The 20,414-nt window shown below is 37.5% G+C and overlaps 2 protein-coding genes across 3 annotated transcripts in view; both read right to left on the bottom strand.

The window, feature by feature from the left end:
* LOC135072035 (agrin-like) overlaps positions 1-20,414 on the bottom strand; it is a 224,014-nt gene that overhangs the window by 55,731 nt on the left and 147,869 nt on the right. The gene's annotated exons all lie outside the window — the stretch shown is intronic.
* LOC135076741 (uncharacterized) lies at positions 4,814-17,841 on the bottom strand. The gene is made up of 3 exons (XM_063971165.1): positions 17,689-17,841; positions 6,197-7,042; positions 4,814-4,869 (listed from the first exon to the last, which is right to left on the bottom strand). Exons 2-3 carry the CDS (start codon positions 6,984-6,986, stop codon positions 4,814-4,816), a joined length of 846 nt encoding a protein of 281 aa, XP_063827235.1. The 5' UTR covers positions 6,987-7,042; positions 17,689-17,841.

Genomic DNA, 20,414 nt, shown 5'->3' with positions numbered 1-20,414 from the left:
GAATTAATTGCAGTTGTTTCGGGGATAATTGATTCTGCTGATGTATTATCTTAAGTCACCATCAATCATCATAGGCATAGGTAATTTTTTCTCTAACATCGATGGGATTTAACTAAGACACCCCGTATTGACAGATTATAAGCAAAAATATTATCGCGGTTTAACAAACTACTCGTATTAACCATTAGGTATTTCCACTTCCTCTATGAATGTCTGATAAGGGTTCCAAACTTGTTGGAACTGTCACCAGTTGGCACTTGGAGCGTATAATTTATTTATCATCCAATTAAGTGGCAAATCGTCCTCTCCGGTCGCGACAATAGTCCTATGGCGAACGTAGGGTTGTTTATAAATAAACGACTCAATTTACGCCATGATGATATAAATCCGATATTGGCTTCCAGCTTAGTTCCAGGTGGGTACCTTTAATTGGAGTTCGAATGTCGTGTTTGTTATTATTGGCGTTTATGTTGCCAATTTAATTAATCAAAGCTTTTATATTAGATATTGTGATTAAAACGAGGGTTTTACATGACAACTGATGTGGGTATTGATTGACTTGATACGGTTACGGTAGAATTGGCGCGATTATTGACATGAGATATACCTAACTAGCGGCCGCCCGCGAAATCGTAGGCGTGGATCCCATTTTACCCCCTTAGGGGTGGAGTTTCGTAAAATTCGTTCTTGGCGGATGGTTTCACCTCATAAGAAGCCTATTTGCCAAAATTCAAGTCTGTAGATGTTTTAGTTTCTGAGATTTCGTGATTAATCAGTGAGTGGTATTTCGCGTTTATGTTATTGTGAAAAGTAAATGAATATTTAAAACACTTGGTAATTTTCGACCTAGAAAAAAAGATTATATTTAATTTTTGGGTCAAAAATAAAAATATCGTCATATTAAGCATTTTGTCATTCAACACACACTGAGAAGCCTAGTGAAGTACATAATAGCATAAAAATACTAAGAAATCAAGTTGAATAAAAAATCAAAAGGAAGAATTTAAATAAGTAGGTACGCTCGAAGTTCTCATAACAACGATTCATAATAATGTCAAAATTTCATTCCAACCAAAATTTAGGAAACATCTTAATTATGATTGAAGAGCTCACCAATTCGCAGAACAAACGGAACGCCTTCAAACAAGTCACCTAAAAGAATGTTCACAAAGCAAACTCCCCATTTCATTAATTAAAAGTTAATCGACAAATGTCGAAGTTCGTGGAAGAAGTTGGGCACACGACCCACCTCGCGGTTATTATGTTCCTAACGAGATCCGAACGACTGCCACGCGACTGGAAAATGAATTATCTGACGTTTCATTTGGCTCGCGCGTTTTAGGGTTAATATAGCAAACAACCACTGTGATGTTCCGAAATGAATTTTCTTCCGCTACATTTGGCTCGCGCGTTTTATGGTTAAAGTAACAACAACGTTACAACTAAGAAAGCACTAGGTATCAAGTGTCTATTATATTCTTAATGACTGAGACGCTACTCGAAAATGAATTATCTGGCGTTCCATTTGGCTCGCGCGTTTAAGGTTAATGCAATAAAGAACGTTACAACTACAAAATCACTCATTAAAAAGTTTTAAATAGTACGATGTGATTGAAAAGTTAATTAGCAGTCGCTTCATTTGGATCTTGCAATTTATGGTTAATGTAACGGACTAAACAAATGACTCTCTTTATGAAAAACTCATATAGCATCTGAGTATCACATTGGCTCTGGGACTGAATAAAAAATCAATCGCACAGTTCAAATATAGCCACTTCGGGCAAACGGTACACAAGTATTTTTAACCTGTACAGTGCCACTTTTTGAAACGACTTTTCCAGGAAAACGGTAGGCATCATTTATAGGCGGCATCGTAAACCTGCTTACAGGAATCCCTATCGAAGTACCTACTGAACACGGAAGTGTTATTTCAGTGCATTTAAAAAGTGCTGAACAATTCCGAAGTAAAGTGAACGCTAATTTATTTACGGGCAAGAATCCTTAAAGGCACTCGGGTTAAAAGCAAAAGGAAATTCAAATCACACCTGTAAGTGCCTATCGAATATTTATACAGGTGACAAAATAATTGGGTCGATGTATAATATATTTTATATTTCATCAGGCTTGCTCTTAGCCAAGGATGCAGATGCAATTTATGGTGGCGTTTGCTTGCTCAGTCAAGAATGTTTAATGTTGTAATAGATTTTCCAAATTGGGGTTGGATCTGAAATTTCGTACATGATATTGGCTAAATTATTGTTATTAAATTCAATTGACAGTTTGTTCTAAGCGAAGTCAATCATCTAAGTACGAGTGTTTTGGATATATGTAGGTAGGTATATTAATTTCAGATTTATTTTCGTTTTATTTCTAAGTTAGAGCAATAAATAATTAGGAAACAAATACCATACCGAACGAAAACAGCTTTTATTCATTCGGTTTCCATTAAAAAAGATCACTAATTCAAGTTCTACTCCAAGTATTCAAATGAATGCTTAATTCCGATAGTTTTAGCGCGATTTGGAAATCCAAGTGTGTTCAGAGTGGCACCGAAATGAATGTCCTGCCACCAAGAAAAACGAGCGAGACGGAAATCTACCTAGACCACCTACCGTAACATTTCACGTCGGTAGAATAAACTTTTAAGCGAATTTCGGAACTCAATCAAATTTCCTTTTTTACGAGTCGAATTGGAAAAGGTGTTGGTCACTTTATCTTAGAACCATCGTCTGAGACGTTTCTTAACTAAATAGGTAACGAACCTTTTCTCAAACATAACAACACAGCAGATTACAGCTGGTTAAAATATCTAAAGGGTCAGGTTATGGGTACTAGGACTAGAAGAGCTCAAAACAAAATAGAGTCGACGCTTTGGGACTTTTTTGCTTATTTTTCGTTTACCTATAAAATAAGGACAAACACTTAAAGCTTAACATTGCGATATCTTACTTTATTCAGTCGTAATAAGTGCTATTTTGTAACTAAAAGTATAGTTTGATGTGTCAACTGTACCTACCTAGAGGGTTGTCTAAAACTTTTATCCCAATTCATCTCCATTAGCAAGAAAGTAATGTTTGCAAGTAAATTTTAATTTTAGTTAAATCGGCTATGAAGCCACTAAGTAAAGTCAGTTACAAAAGCAATTCAAAGTGCTATCATCGCTGATCAGTTTAGTGAACATTGAGTCGTTTAAATGACATTTTCAGCTCTAACTTTAAAAATATTATTCATGAACTGAAAGGCTTAATCAATCAATATCTAATTCAAGTTCAAAAGAAACAATACATTCTGAAAGTCACTAAAAGTTAAGCTTGTTGAAATATTCATAATATTAATGTGTCTACGTTCATCGATACTGAAATATTTAGCTTGGGCTTTAGTTTACATTAAATAAATTTAACTTTATTATAAGCGCTGGAGGTCACGAGTTCGATATGTGTGAATAAACATAGATACTTGTAACTGTAATCTAGGTGTTGTAATTAACAGTAGACACCTAACTTTGTGTCGATTTAAGAAAACCTTTGTTATTTGGACACTAGATGGCGTTGTATAAAATTTAAACCTCCAACAATACTTTTATCATATTGACGGTACCTTCTTACCCCGATACATTTTTCCCTAAGCGAGTTCCAGCGCTTAGTTCAGAAGTTCCGGGGAAGTGGCAGTGTGTGCCGGCGGCGTTACCTTTATCGATGGCTTTGCCACTAACGCGGGCAATGATCGAATTAATCGCCGAAGACCCGAGTCGGGCTAGTGACTCGCGTGCTTGACGTGAACTGGAATCGGTTTTGGTTACTTGGGCTAAGATTTTTTCTTCGGATAGAGATATGAATGGGATTTTACAATCAGCGACTAACCATTCAATCTTTAATGATTGACAGCCTTGAAGGCTGTTTAAAGTATTCTAAAGGTCCAGGCGTGTTTTTTGTATGAACGATATAAACAATTTTTAAATCATTTTTTACAACAAAAAATGTTATTGAATAATATTTCAAATTAATTTTGAAGCATCTAAACATTATCTGTTGAATCGGACATCTAAAATACTTTTGATAAATTTCGTACATAACATAGGTACTTAAATATTATTTTCTATGAAATATAATGATTGATACACAGAAACGTAAATAAAGCTTCTAAGTATTATAAAACACTTTTATCAAAGGTAAGAACTATAAGCCAGTGAACTAAGTCCGTATTCCCGCAGAATTGCACAGACGTCTTTAACTTCTCGATACCAGCTTATCCCACATCAACCACAGCCCGCAATGATCAAATTAACTGCTTCATGAAACGGTGGCGCTAATCGAAATATTCGATACGTGGAAATCGGTAGACTGCATAACGATTTTGATCTCTATCCATCTCTTTCACCAATTCTTTTTCTGTCGCAAAAAGTGGAGTAATTCTCAACTTCTGTCGGGCTTTATTAGACGCAATTGTCATTTGATATTATGACTCGTATCGGGCTGACAGCTTAATGTGCTTTCCGAGCGAGAATAAGTACTTAGAGGCTAAATAATGTGTTGATAAAAGGCTGCAAATGCTACAGAGCCTGACAGTTATAACCTGGAGTAGAACCTCTATTTACCATCTGATACCTAGCTAATTTTATATTTGAAAAAAACAAATTTTTAGTTTTTTACCCGCCAAAGAAGGTAAACCGCGCCAGCTAATTACTCGTGCAGATCGAATTGATCTACCATTCATTTATTCACCCCTAAATAAGAACCACAATCCGTCATAAGCCTTTTCTGGGAAAAGTTTTCCCCTATAAAATTATCAATCGAAAACACCGTACCTGCAAAAGTCAAGTTGCATCAACTTCGCCGGTCTCATCCAGAAAGAGGGCAGAAAAAAGGTAATCTAAAAGGAGAATTAGTGGCGCCATCTAGGCAGGTGTGTGCCAAACGGCTTTCCCTCCGCCGACTGGCTTTATCGAATCGCTGCCGATGATCGAATTAATCACCGTGCAGAATCACCCTCCGCCGACGGTGTAGCGCAATGGAATATTCGATGCTGTTTGGCCAAGTGCTTAGTTGGCTTTGGCCAATATAATAACGGTTAGGTATCTTTTGAAGCAAGTGTTTTAGTAGGTATATTCAAATGCTTTTGTTTTACGTTCGAAAATCAAAATATCTTTATTTTAATTGGCTTGTTAAAAAAAACAATCGCATGTCACATAAGTAAATTATATCCTTGGAACGAAACGACAGAATTACTCACATTAGAGGTGGATTCGAAAATTCCAAAACCGCCTTTTACCCTAGACTACACTCTACAGTATTAAGCTATTCCGTGCATAATTTATGTCATTGCTCCTTTCCTTACCAGGTGACTGAGATTTATTTTTTTACTTTTGTTAAAATATTTTCCAACTAATGGGCTGGCCATTAGTCAAAAAATGATGTATATCTGGGGGCACGGCAGTGCCCCCACCAAGTCGAGCACGGCCGTACCATCCTTTTCTCGAAGCAATTCAGGCCATTTTCGACCGCCTGTAACTTCGTTGTGGATAAAACTAGAAGGCTGAATTTTCATTAGCTATGCAGGCATTGTAAAGACACGGTATATTTCAAATTTCATTCAATTTGAACCAGTAGTTTAAGAATTATAACGGGTCAAAGTTACTTAATTTTGTCACTCACTGACTGACTGACTGACTGACTGACTGACTGACTGACTCACCGATCATCAAAATTCTAAGGCACTTCTAGCAGACCTAGAAGCTTCAAATTTGGAATATAAGTAGTGTTTGGTGTATGAATCAAGGGAAAACTAAAATATTTGGGGGCACGGTAGTGGAACCGCCAAGTCGAGTAAAATTTTTCAATTTCGGTCCAGTTTTCTAGATACATAACCGCTGTCTACAAAATACAAAAAGAAATGAGATCCCATCAAAAACAATACTTGTCAAAAAACCCAAATTATTGACTTGGCCATCGCACTAAATAATTTTATTTACACGTGTTTTCATGCGATGGCCAAGTCAATAATTTATGTAAAACGTTAAAGATTTCCTGGCCTGGACTTGGTATTACATGGATCTCCCAACTTTTTACCGTAGAACAACTGAGTTGCGAGACTTGGTTTTTTTGACAAGTATTGTTTTTGATGGGATAAAATATTGTAAACGAAACGAAAAAGTAACTTACGACAAAAAATAGGTAGTCAAAAAGGTGCCAATACTCACAATTATTTGTCAATAAGAACCCTGTTGAAACGCCCAACAAGACTAGAAAAAACAGCAGCAGCAAAACAATCAGGGCAGGTCTGCAGTAGTGGATCCAGCAGTAGTCCTCGGAGTTAGCGGCAGGGGCGCTTGGAGTCAGCCCGCAACACCTGCTGCAGCCGCCCTCAGACGCGCTCGCAGCACGCACCACGGCACTGTTCCCCTGCTGATTGACTATAACACCCTGCACTGGAGCCTCGCTCCCTTGTCCGTACATAGCACTCTTTTCAGATAACCTAGCAAATCCCGAACTATCGTCATCTTGAGGATTCCCATACACGCCATACGAGGCCACCATATCAACCCCCGAAAGCGATCTCGACGTTTCATTCCCTGTACTATCCTGCGCAGCCGTGTTATCTGTGGTAGGCCAGCACTCGCAGGAGCATCGGTCCTCTTTCCTCCTCTGCCGGGCCTGCGTCGACTCTGCCCTCCGCACCGGCACTTCACTTTTCTTCTCCTCCTCTTTTTTAATTTTGGCATCTTGAGATATAACGTCGTGGTTGACCTCGTAAGTTGGTTGCACATTTTTGTGGTTCTCTAGGTACCAGTGCCGTTCCTCCGCGCGGAGCGTGGTGTCATTATTGCCCTCGTACACATCGGCGTAATTGGACAGGGGGTGCGAGGAAGGGCTGTAAACGGGCCCGGCCGTGAGTTGCCCGTAGCCGCGCTCGTACTGCGGAGGCCGGCTATTGCTCGCGTAATATGTGGTGGATGCAGGCACGGTGTAATCGTAGCCCGGCCTGTTCATCTTCAAAGCTTAATCGCCTCATTTGAGCTTAGGCTCCACCGCGGACATCATTAACCCTGCACGGAAATGAGAATGATTTTCTGATAACCACATTGACCTGCTGTGATGCTATTATGTTAAGTGTCACTTTGCTCAAAGATATCATATCGCAACAACTAGGTTGCGTCATGCGTGAATCAAAACGGATCGAGGGAGGCAAGACGAGTTAAGTTGATAGACAAACTAAGTTGATTTTGTTACGCGCTACACTCGGAGGCAGAAAGTTATATAGTAGAATACACATCTGTTTATCTCAATTACCGCTCTTGTTCGACAGTGGTATTTATCTTTTATATTAGAACAAGCGCCCGCCCGCTTGCCCTATATCGGGGAAGGTAGACAAAGAAGTAACGACGTGTGTAAATAAACTTTCCTAAGTTAAATTAACCTTATTTATTTCCCTGATTTTGACACATGAAAGTCATGTAAGTTGATTACGCGACTCGGGTAAGAATGTTGAGCGAGTTAGCGACGGAGAGAGTCCTCTGACTTAATTATATCCCTTGTCATAGTATTGTTAAATCAGTTGTGCTGGCTCTACAAAAGTTTGACGCATTAATAATGGATCGTTGACCTTTCGACGAAGTCGATAACAAAGTTTCTGTGAATCCCTGCGATAGCTAGGATAATCCGTCCCAATTAATTAAATTAAAAACAAACAAAAGTCATTACATAAAAGTTGGGGCTCAGCAAGTTGTGGATTGTGACGGCGCGGGCAGTTGAAGTTAAGGACTATTGTCGCCATTTCCTTGAAAGTGTATGCTTTCATTGTTTTTTAAGTATCACTTTTTAGCTATAGCTATGAATCTTTATGAATCGGTTTTCTTATATAAGCTGTCATTATGTATTTTATTTAGGTACTTTTAGAATTTTTTATGTGACAAAGGATAGCTAATCCTTCCCCGTCCTGTTTATATTATGAACCAAAAGTGCTTCAGGCGTGAAAACAGATACATTTGGATTAGTGGATTAAGCTTGAAATAAGATAGAGTTACGTTCGTATTTCTAACATTAGTTACAGATTTTAACCTAATTCTTTGCTAAATCAAAGAATTTTTATAGTTAAATTAAACATATTTCTAATTCTAAAATGAGATTACAAATTAAATTGAACGAGGTCGATACAAAAAATAACGAACGTAGATAGTAGGTATATTTTACAAATCGTGAATATTTAAATTTTGGAAATAATAATAAAGAAAAACAAAGTGTGGATTATTGAAAGCTTATTTGCAGTTTATTGGTTATAAGCACAAGATTACAGCAATGAAACTTCGGGTCAATGGCTACTAAGTAACATACTTATACTAAATTATATGACAAATGCTCTATGATAATGGGGATAAGGTCTTCTACACCTACACATTCAATAGTGTGGTCTTAACATAATTTAAATTTATATTTGTCTGTGCCATTACATTAATAATTGTACATACTTTTTTATATCACGTGCTATTGGGTCATTCCATCGGCCAAAAAAATCACGTGTCTGGGGCCAAAAAGTACCCGAATATCATAATATTTTAGTAACAAATATTTTTATCTAATAATATAACTTTGGTTCTTGTTGTTAAACCACAGAGATAGTTAATAATAGTTAATTAAGTAATTTAAAAAAAATCGTAAGTCGTCAAAAATTGATTACCACGACGTGTCCGCGCTCCCGATTTCAGAACAAATTTGCTCGTATAAATTAATCCGATATTATTACCGCTTTCAATGCTTATGTAATCGATTACTGATTAAATAAACATTGATAAATTAAATACGATATAACTATAACACTAAAAGGTTTTGTAAAATAACTATTTGAAGTTGTGTCCGGGCGTTAACCGTGATTACCCCGACACGTCGCTAATGTGCGCCTACGTCCCTAGCTACGCAATTTAGAAACGAGCTCTATCCTCCCCCGTGAACCTTTAGTGGTGGCCTGCGTGCCGAGGTGATCGGTAATGCAACTCGTCGCAGGATTTCGGAGTTATCGAGATAAGAATATGATTACCCCGACCTTGGTTCAGTGCACGATTGATTTACTCTATCCTGTTTTTTTAGGTTTCTTTACATGGAAAGTTCTTGAGAATGTACAGGAATAATGGTCCATGTAACAGCATTTTTGTGTATTAAAACATATGGGATTCAACTTACAGATTGGGCAGGGCTCAGGATAAACCTTAATTTTTTGACTACCCCGACCTTGATTACCCCGACTTTTGTCACCGAGTAATCAATAATACTGTAATTTTACTAATGAATGATTAACTAAATAACGTTTAATAAGCAAAATTACCCTTTACTAAAATGAAATCTCTTATTAATACATAATATTATCCCTCAAAATTGGCAAGACCCCCGAACTCGACCTTATCACCGCTGAAATGCTGTAAGCCGATGTAAACTCCGTCATTTACGTCCTGATACCTGTCTTTGAAAACATCTGGATGGAAGAGGAAGTCCCAGACGACTGGCATAAGGGCTTCTAATTATTGTGCCGAAAAAAGGGTAAAGCAAGGGTATCAGTACCGGAAGACCCAAGAGATGCGATCTGGAGTGAGGAATTGCACACCGTTGGTGCAGAGGATGTCCAACGACAACGAGTCCACAATTTCACTTACCTCGGGAGCATCGTTTCAGAGCCTGGAGGTACCGAAGAGGACATCACTTCGCGCATTGCCAAGGCCAGAGCTACCTTCGCACAACTTCGAGCCGTATGGCAGTCACGGAAATTGACCCAAGCAAGATCAAAATATTCGGGTCCAACGTCAAACCAGTTCTGCTCTATGGGCGGGCGTGAAACGTGGAAGGTCACTAAGGTTATCTCGCACCAGCTGCAGATCTTCTTCAGCCGCTGTCTTCGCCGAATTCTCCAAAATCTTCAAACGACGAACTTTTGGAACGCTGCCACGAAATACCGATCGTTCAGCAGAATAACTTCAATCGCTGCAAGTGAAACTGGATCGGCCACATTCTCCGAAGGGACCCCGATCACATCCCCAAGCAGGCTCTAGATTGGAACCCCCAGGGAAAATGCAAACGTGGTCGCACCAAAAAAACATAGCGGCGCACTGTTAAGACTTGGAGCGAGATCAAACGCGAAGCTCAAGACCGAATGCGATGGAGGACTGTTGTGGACGCCTTCTGTCCCATATAGGAGACATAGGACATTGAGTCACTAATATTATATGTATAATGTATATGTATGTTTTTTACTCTTTTACGCAACAACTACTTAACAGATTTTGTTGAAACTTTACAATATTGTCGTTTATACACCAAAATAACAAATGGCTAGTTATAATAACATTTTTTTTACCATAACTTAAAAAAAACCTTAGAAAATAAAATATTTTGTTTTATTTTTGATTACTCTGACTCCCAACTTTGATTACCCCGACCATGAAAATTTTGATGTCGCATAACTTTTTATTCCTGCTTGCTACAGATGGGCCAATATAAAAAATATGCTCGTAATAATATCTATTTTGAAATGTTTTACCTAAACTTACTCTAAATTCAAAAATAAAAAAGGTCGGGGTAATCAACAAAATAATCCAGATCCGGAGAATGACCATATTACACATTCAGTTAATTCAATCAAATGCTATTAGTGGTATTTGCTGGCTACAACTTTTATTGCGAATTTGTTCTTTACCAAGAACAAAATAAATTATGACTAAATTATAATTACAAGCGCGACTTAAAAACGAAATAGCGCCATCTATGGACATTAAAGGTACCCATTAATATAATTGACGTGCATAACTGAACCTCGTGTGACATGTGATTTCACGCGCTGGCCAAGTAAGTAGGTACGTTTTACGATAATTATCAACAGGTAATGGATTGCGTTCGTCAGACTCGTGGGGTGAACCACCCTTTGCCGACCGAGCCCATAAAAAGGGCACTTTCATGTGTTCAATGAAGGCGCAATTTACTGTACACGTATGTTTGTAAGTCTCAGCACTTTTAGTCGCTCACTGGTGGGTGGTTAAGGGAAAATTAAAGTTGAAGTAGGTTTCTAAACGCCTAACCATTTGTCGTTAGCAGTTTTCATGTATCTATAAATATTTTGGCTTGAAAACTTCTGACTTGCACAAAGACTTAACAATCAATTCAATCAAATTAACCAGCATTGTTGTATTCCGGCAGTTAGAGGTAAGACAGCCAGTTCCTAGCCTAGGTGGTTGAAGATTCCGAGTGAAGCTCGCTTCCACCTTCGGCCTGATCATCACTTACCATCAGGTGAGATACAGATCAAGAGCTTCCTCGTAGTGGATAAAAAAAAACAATTAAAATCAAACATCTTATGAGAGTTCGATTACAACTTAACAAATTCCAGCAGTGGTAAACAGTTTGAGCAATTATTTTAACACGCTTCCCTAAGTTGATCGAAGTTGATTGATTGAAATTCATTTTCAAATGATCTAAACTTTCTTACATCTGTGTTTCATAAAATGAAGTTTACCACTAGGTTATAACTTTGTTTGAATTCTCTTCTAATATTATAAATGTAGGGAGACTAAAAACTTCCTATACTTAAGGCGCCTTCATATAGCAAACCCCACCCTCTGTTGACTTAACGTTACCGTCCCTTGGCATCAGCACACTCATGACACTAAACTAAAGATAAAAGTGTACGGAGTTTTTTGCCTACGTCGTTTATGTACCTACATAATGTGCCGGTTATATTTTATGTGCCTTTAAGGGGTCCTATGAAAAGCGGCTCAAGAACAGACGGTCGTTATGATTGCTAGACGCGTTGCGTATGACGGGGGTAGTTATTGCATTGCACACCGGTTGTGTTAGATGAGGGTATACCTTGGGGGTATACTATTTATTTCGTGTTAGAAAGCAGGAAATTTAAGAAAATGAATGGTTTTTCTTAACATTGCTCTTTATGGAAATTTCATTCAAGAAAATGAATCGCTTTTTGTTTGCATTGCTCCTTGAAGAAACTTAATACATGCACGTGGATAAAATACGAATAAGTATGACTATTTAACTTATCTTAAAAAATCAACGATATTGTAGAGATCATAGCATTAATTCGTTTCTACCAATGAAAATAGCGACAACTTGCCGTGCAGTAATAATTGTCCACAACTATGAGCTCTGAAGGTTTTAGTCCTTCTAGGTACTATGGCTTTCAGTCATTTTAATTTTTACCCGACTGTGCACCAGAAGGATGGCTATGTTATTTTCATAAAAATAAGCGTCTGTTTTCTGACTTAAACACTAATTTCACTGAGGACAAGCCAAGTTGACTTCTCTCGCACGACCTCACGTACTCGTACCTACAATGCAGAGTCTTATTAAATTCAATCCGCATCTACTAACACGCGGCGAGAACTTCCATCCACAACTGTACAATGCACGCGACCATATCGAGCTGTTGTTATTAGACGGAATTACTCTAGAGCGGTTCGTCGTCAAACTGGCGTATGGTGAATAAGATATAGCAAATAGAGCAAAGAATCTTTTAGACTACCTACTGTTTTTTTTCCCAAAGGTCGTGATTCCTTCGATTGAATAGGGACTTCTTTTTTACTCAGTTTGAAACTATATTTCAAGTTTTCACATCGACGTAATACAGTTTTTATTTTTCAAATCATTTCTTCAGAATGTCACACATTTTCACAATATGTTTCATTATAGTTTTTAAGATTTGAAAATTGCTGTTAGCATATTGTTATCTTTTATTTAAACACAAAAGTATAGGCTTAGGCACCTCACTCCTAAAATGTGCTAAAAACCTCAATCATGACTCGGAGAGTCCTTGTTCTACCGGCAAAAATATTGTTGAACCATCAATCACTACCAACTTGTTAACATAAAACCGTCATAAATTTCAACACACGACAAGAAGTTACACCTAAGTTAACTAGTCATCCTACTAGTCGGAGTGAACGTTACGACCAGCGCCAGTTGTATGAAGCCGCCATATTCCAGCCGGGCATACCGCCACCGGTGTGTGAATGTATGCAAATAGCTGGAACGTTTAAGTAACCTCATACAGTCTCTGTATTGTGTGAAACTGTTACGTAAAACTGGACTAGGTACTGTACGTTTCGCTTATCTGGACGATTTCGAAAATTTACTACCGAAGTTTCAGAGCTTTTGTAAAATATATTTTATACATTTTGTAAATTTGAATTGTAAGTCAAAGTCAAAGTCAACATTTCTTTATTTGTTTAGACTAATAAATAGTTCTTACAAATCGTCATTTTGCTCTTAAGGAGCCTCTACATGTCTCATAATCTTTTTACCCTACCAGCGCTTCGAGACCAACATTTGGCAAGTGCTGAGAAGAAGCGCCGCAACAAACTCAGTCACCACTGTCTGCCGGTTAATATAAATAAAAAGAAAAAGCAGTAGTAGCTACATTTGATTCAGGAGCAGTTCACTGAATTTACCACGCATTCTTGTATGGTGTATCTTATAAGAATGGGTAGGTATACAAAATTGCGTGGCATATTAAACATGGTAGTAACGTGCTAATATCTAGACTTACAGATTAAGATACTTAAATACTAGTAGAAATGACTCGCATTAATAAATTTGAATAACTTGGATTGACCAGTCCCCGAAAGCAGCGCCTGTTCACAGACAATATGATGAGTCAAATGTTTATATTACAAGTTGTTTTTATTGTCTCAATTTACCAATTCAAAGGGCTATATTGATGATGTAAATTTTAAAGTGTCTATAGTAAAAATAAAACCCTATTCACTTTGTTTCAAAAGAAACACTCAAAGGACTACATTATTATAGTATCCGTAAAGTTGTAAAATAGTGATTGAAAATTCTAATTTACCATTCTATTCACTCCAAAGAAAGTACCTAAGTAGAATATTTTAACTCAAATAAACTAAGAGATTTGGAACTTTTGAATTGATTTCGATACTCAAATACAATGATGAATGAATGAAATTAAACACAAATGATACTCTTGGGGTTCTGAAACAGTTTTCAGCAGGTAGAGGTATTGGAGTACAGTGAATTTAGGCAATTATAGTGCCTACCTCTTTAATGGATGAAAATATTTTACACTGGGACAAATTCACGATGTCTGTGTCTAAAACATGTTCCCTTGACAATGACAGAGCGGGCTCTAAGTATGAAATATGAAAGAGTGTAATTTTCATGAAAACTTATTACTTAAATGCGAAAACAATGTCAAGATTAGCAAGAGCGTCGGTCTTCCTACTCTTCTAAAATTAGGGTGTCTTTAAAACTCAGTTAAATAGGTATTATATATTATACCGAGTTAGTGAATTATAAATACAACCCCTGTTAGAACTCACCATCACGTATCAATTCACCTATCATCAGGTGAGGAGACAGAGTTTATGAAAATTTTGAACCAAGCAAAAATGTAGGTAAATGTTTTTTGTTTAAGTACTTATCTAACTTTGTACTAAAAATACGGAAAGTTTTCCAACGGCTCGTCTAATAAATCACATTTACCTCGAATTGAAGGTGCAAAAACATTCAAAAAGTAAATTTCGGCTCTCAGTGGCAGCGGACTCATTAGTCTGAAAACTACGTCTCTAATTGAATATTAAACTTTGTTATGAAACAAAACTTTCCGTGAGAGCACGCAGTGTATTGTTTCTACTAATAAACGTAGTTACCTCATGTAATTATGTAGCTTTAACTACGCTTAAGGCGTATTTTGGTGAAGTTTTGATAGAAATAATTCAGGAGTGTAAAGTCAAAAGCAGCTGGGACTACTGTGGAGGGATTTGCCATTGCGAAGACAAACAAAGCTAATAAACTTGCTGTTTGAATGTGAGAATTTACGTAACCATCCCTCTGGGCAGAGCCGTAATGGTATTATTTTCGCGTTATAATTAGCCGGTGCCTGAATATCGTGCTGTCTGTTTTGTGCTCGCGTTAATAAAATAATGTGTTGTCTAATGTTTCCGCGTGTCAGTCAAATATAATAATAGGGCTGGTAATGGAGAAAGTTGGCTGATTAATTTTAAGCCTTTGTTCGGCGGTGTGAGTGACGTAGAATGGCACTTTGTTTTTAAGTCTGATACTGTAGGCGTAGCGTAGCGAAGTGGGTCAGGCAATTCGAAGATTTACTTTTCACTAAATGAGGAATCTCTTTTGTTTTTTAAGGTCGGATGAACATACGCGTTCAAAGCGTAAGTATATACGGTCGAAATCTTGGTATCTTAATAAAAATCTGCCGACATGTACGGGTAGCCACAAGGATGACGAAGCATCCCTTGAGAAGGGCTAAATCAATTGAGCAGTTTTTTATTATGTTCCATTATTAAGACAATAAGTACGAGAAAGGCTGCAAATTATAAACGAGGCTAAGTCCGCGGTTAAACCCTAGTGATTAATATAACCAACGCACATTGTAAATCGATTTGATAAGAGCAACAGCAAAGTTACTAACAGTGGGTGAGAAGTTAGTAACTGTAACTTCGTAGGTTCAGGGTCGGTTTATTTGGAAAGCCTGAGCGGTAGGGATTGCGAGGGCTTATGTTGTTACAAGATGATTCATCGAATAGTTAAGACACCCTCGGACTTCTGGAGTCCTGATTGAATAATTTGGTGAAAATTTAAATTAACTTTGACAGAAGTTTGCTAGTTATATGGCTGATTTTTCAACCGTTAGACGCACGCGTTCACTTTTTTCCAACTGTCAATAGGGCAATAAATGAAAAATCAACCCTAAGGCTGAGTTGCACCACCCAACTTTGACCGTAACTATGACGATAACCGGTGCTTTTTGTATGGAGTTTGACAGATTTTTGACGTTTGTTAAAGTTAGGTGGTGCAACTCAGCCTAAGAAGTCATTAGTCAGTTTTAATTGTTTAAAAATTTTTAACTAGTGCTCTACATATTTAACAAACTCGCGGCCTACAGCGTGCAGCCTTGTTTTCAACCTCTGCATCGAATCGTATTTTATGATTTTGTAGCGATCAACTAAGTACAGAGTGTAAGAGAGTCGTAGCAAAAATTATAAAGTCAATTTCAATATTGAATTTCAATACTTCCAATACATACGAGTACATGGATGAATGAAGTTGTCTTTCCGCTTTATTTAAATACGTAACATTTAAAACGTTATTGTTTTTCAGTAGGGATAACATTTGCGTTCATTTTCATATCGGTGTACATTTCATAAGTAAAGAATCTTTGAATACTTTCTTTATAGCAAAACTAAATAGACATGTCAACCCAAAAATAGCTTTGCCAATACAAAAATAGGGTAAATATTTTCTACCGCATCTACAAGAGTAAGTGTCGGCCTCATCACTCACTGCTATCGGCTGACGCGGGGTCAAGAGTTCGTAAGAGATTTTATATACGAGCGAAATTCTGACGTGTGTTACAGTAGAAGTATGTTATGCCCGTTTTCACCATCAATCCCTAATTTTTAAGTGAGATTTAAGGTAACACATAACAGGATTTTTTTCATAGGTGTCACTTAAAAACTAGGGTTTGATGGTGAAAACGGGCATAAGATTAACAAACATATAAGGTAAATAGAAGTCTTAAGGTTTGTTTGATAATAATGTTGAAGCTTTCGCGTTCATTCAGTTAGAAGTAGTGACGGGACCCAAAACCGACATTTAAAATGTACTTAAGTGTAAGACTTGTAATAAACTGTTCCATTAATTACCGAGCCACAAATTAAGCACAGCCTAAATTAATAATTCAGTGTGAAAACTAAACCATACGTGTATGAGTGCCCTGAAAATTGACTACATTTTTTGCTATGTACAGCGAAGGAGCTCTTATCCTGCATCTCACCTGATGGAAAGTGAAACATACTAATAAAGAATTTGAATCTTACACATCGAACTCGCTCATGATCATCACAACATGTGACTGCGAGATTCGAGACCACAACCTCAGCTTGCGTTGCAGCAGTACACAAACCATCAACCCTGGTCTCGGATAATTGAAGGACCTCTATAAAAGCTTTATTGGTCGCGTGACTGGCGGCACGCAGAGCGACATAGGCGCTTGTCACGTCACACTAACCGCTTGGTTGATCGTCTCCGAGAAGATAGAACTGCACTACATTTAAACGATCATTTAGGATTCTGTTTATTCTCAGCTCTACTGGCTTAGTCATACGACTTGCGGTTGTGCAGCTTTGGAGGCTGTATGAAGAAGATATACCTAGTCGAGAGCAATGGTAGTAATGATAGTAGACGAATAAAAAATTAGGTTTGGACGTTACACTTTTTGTGTTAGGTATCACTGACAGTTTTCATTGTGGTAAACAATAAGGGGTTCTATTTTGGTCTCAGTAAATTTTGTGGTGTTTTCCTTAAACATCTATTTTTATTTTGACCTACCTATTAAAGTATTTATATTATTTGAACTGTGATTTTGTAACAATTATTTTAATTAAGCGTGTAAATTAAAATAAAATGTACTTATGATGATTTGCTGTGCATTTGAGACTGATAACCTTCTCAATTATTTTAAGAAAACTTGTATTGACGATATAATTATTTAACAAAATTTTACTATATTTAATCAATTAAGTAGTCTCCAACTTCCAACATAAATAGCATCACAGTAAATCAGTTAACCAGGGCATGGTTCAATTGACACGAACTAATCATCGAAAGTGGGTGACAGACCACGTCGTCCGTAACCAGGCACCCATACAAACGGAAAAGACACCTTCAGCACATACGAGGAACTTCACATACACAGAGCACAGTTGTAACTGTCCCGAGTAGGGTGTAAGTCCCCATGATCGGTTACATTAAGATTTCTCAAAGTTCGAGTCGAAACAGTCCGGTAGAGTCGCGATCGCGAGCCGCAAGACGTCCTCGCGACGTAGCCTCGCTTCGAACGTTCGGCGCATACTGGCGACTGCCCGAACGCCCCGCCCGCCCTGCGTCCCGCCTCTGTCACTGCCACACTTCGCCCAAATCCAACCGAGTTTTCATTTATGTTGTTATCGGTGTAAAAGTTCTACCAAGTTAAACTAAGAGCCTTCTTAATTAACTGCCCGTGAAATTACACTAAGCAAACAGGTAGACAGCCTTCAAACGAAATCGTCCGAAGTTTTTAAAATAGGGAACGCCAGGCTTGCGTCGTTGTTGATTAAATTTCGTTATCATTTTAATGAAGATTTATTTGTTATCTGTCATCCAATTTCCAGTTAACGAGATATTGATGAAGTATTGATTCTTACTTAACCAACTTAACAAATGAAGTCAGTCGATATAAAACTCATGGGATTAGTTTGTTTTTATTTTTGTGTTTTAAGTGGTAGAGTCGCTTGTTTACGGTGATTGGCCCATACTTGTGTTTGCGTCCTTTATATCCTTGAACACTAAGGCTGGGTTGCCATCATAGTTTAACTTTAACAAACGTCAAAAGTCTGTCAAACTCCACATTAAAACACCGGTTATGGTTATATTCACGGTTAAAATGAGGAGGTGCAACTCAGTCTAAGAAAAATTGCTCGCAAAACTCTTAAATGAATGGTCTTGCTTTTATTTCTGCAAATGCTTCCTTGATCCTATCAGCAGATTAATTTCCTATTTTTTCATTTGGTTGATTTATAAAGCTTTAAATATTTTTACTTTAATAAAGAATTGTCTAATAACAAAATAAACTTAACGCATTCTTCATACGGTACATAAACTCAATGTATAGACAATAAATCATGTTTATGTGTACAACCAGGCTGAATAATTCGAGAAACTAAACTAATATCGGAGCTCCTGAAGACCTTCCAACATGTAAGTCTTGGGACTAAGATGGCTTCGTATCGATTTATTAGGCATTGAGGGTATAAGTAACCATAACTCAGTTAACTCATTAGAAATTTTAAGCCGGTTTGTTGCTGAATATGTAAAATATATCGTACCTACTAACCTATGTAAATTTTTTATAGCTAACTTGATACCGAAACTGATATTAATGTCTGGAATTATATTTGGTTTTAACGAATATAACGAATTACATTCTGAAATTAATCCTGATACAAATCCCTCATCAAAAATAAATGGAATAGCATTACGATTGCTTTATTTTTATAATCAAATTGGGGGTAAGTAGGTATATTGCTAGGATTACCAATTTTGGAAAATATATTTCAACTAAGCTGAAAAAATGTGATTTTTCAAAACCCTTTCTTGCTTTGCTTTGCGTTAAACCAATACCTAGTTTTTCTCATCTCACATATTTCCTTTAGGTAAATACCTAAATACATACCTACTTTGAAAAAGTCATATTCAATTAAAGTTGAATTCGCTTCGTCATTTTATATTACTTCCCGCTATTGAATCAGTAGCAATTGGTTCCGATTTCAATAGAATAATTCAATGAGGTAGCGTAAGAAACCGCTGCAAGTTTCCTTCGAGTGCGATATCAATCGCTTCATATCGATTGAATACGTGCACAAATTGTAAGAATTATCGATATCTCGGGCAGGGGCTCATACAAAAAGTTTATAAAAGGAAGTGGAGCGCGCAAACTGGCGGGAACAAAGTTTTGCGCCGGGACGAGCGCGGACGTTACTTATCTCCCGGCGTCGGGCTGACAGCTGCAGATGAAAAATTGAAATTGTGTGAGATAAAACTACCTAACTGCTGCAATGCCGACCAAACAATGTGACGACAACAACGTTATATATTTTTTGAGCTTCTTGCTCGGCGCTGAATTAATATGTATGCCGCGGTTTCAACGCCGCGGAATAATACAAGAATGTGTTGCGAGATGTTTTCGCGATGAAATTCCTGTTATCTACTTCATTTTCTATTTCAAAGTCTGCTCGGTATTTCGAGCTGTTTTCTTCGTGGTTGTAGGCTAACGCTTCTATGGTGTGAGAGTGAGACTTTCTCGAGTTCTGGGTTCGATTTTCAGTTAAGTAGAAAACACATCACTTTACCATTATACCACTATTTAAGTTGCTCTTAGCTAGCTATGCTTGAAACGACCTGATTGTCCGAAATAGAAATGCATTCCGTGCTTATGAGGACACGTCAAGCCGTTAGTCCGATTAGCCATGTCAGGCGTTTGTGGAGGTTCATTAAGTCTAACACTAGGGTTGTGACAACTCAAACACGGTAGAAGAAAATTGGCTTAAATAATGTAGCCGATGGAACTTTTAAATGAAAACATAAACGAGTCAAACCTACCCGTCATTCGTAATCGAAAATAAAGTACACCCAATCATAATAAAGTAGGCCGTAGTGCCTCGTAACACAAGTTATAGCCCAGCTGTGGATAAAAACACTAGTCCTAATAAAGTGAAAGTCGCCTCCTTACCCTTTCTGCTTCGCGGCTCAATATGTAAATACGTTCCGTTTCCTATATCAATCCAGTGCGGTCGATAGACGTTGAATGGCGTGAGACGCGCTTGTAACACGCTATAATAACGAAACGTCAGC

Source organism: Ostrinia nubilalis, chromosome 1 (assembly GCF_963855985.1).
Source record: "Ostrinia nubilalis chromosome 1, ilOstNubi1.1, whole genome shotgun sequence".
Classification (NCBI taxonomy): Eukaryota; Metazoa; Arthropoda; class Insecta; order Lepidoptera; family Crambidae; genus Ostrinia; species Ostrinia nubilalis.
The sequence above is the reverse complement of the archived record's forward strand: the minus strand, read 5'-3'. Positions and strand labels throughout refer to the sequence as shown.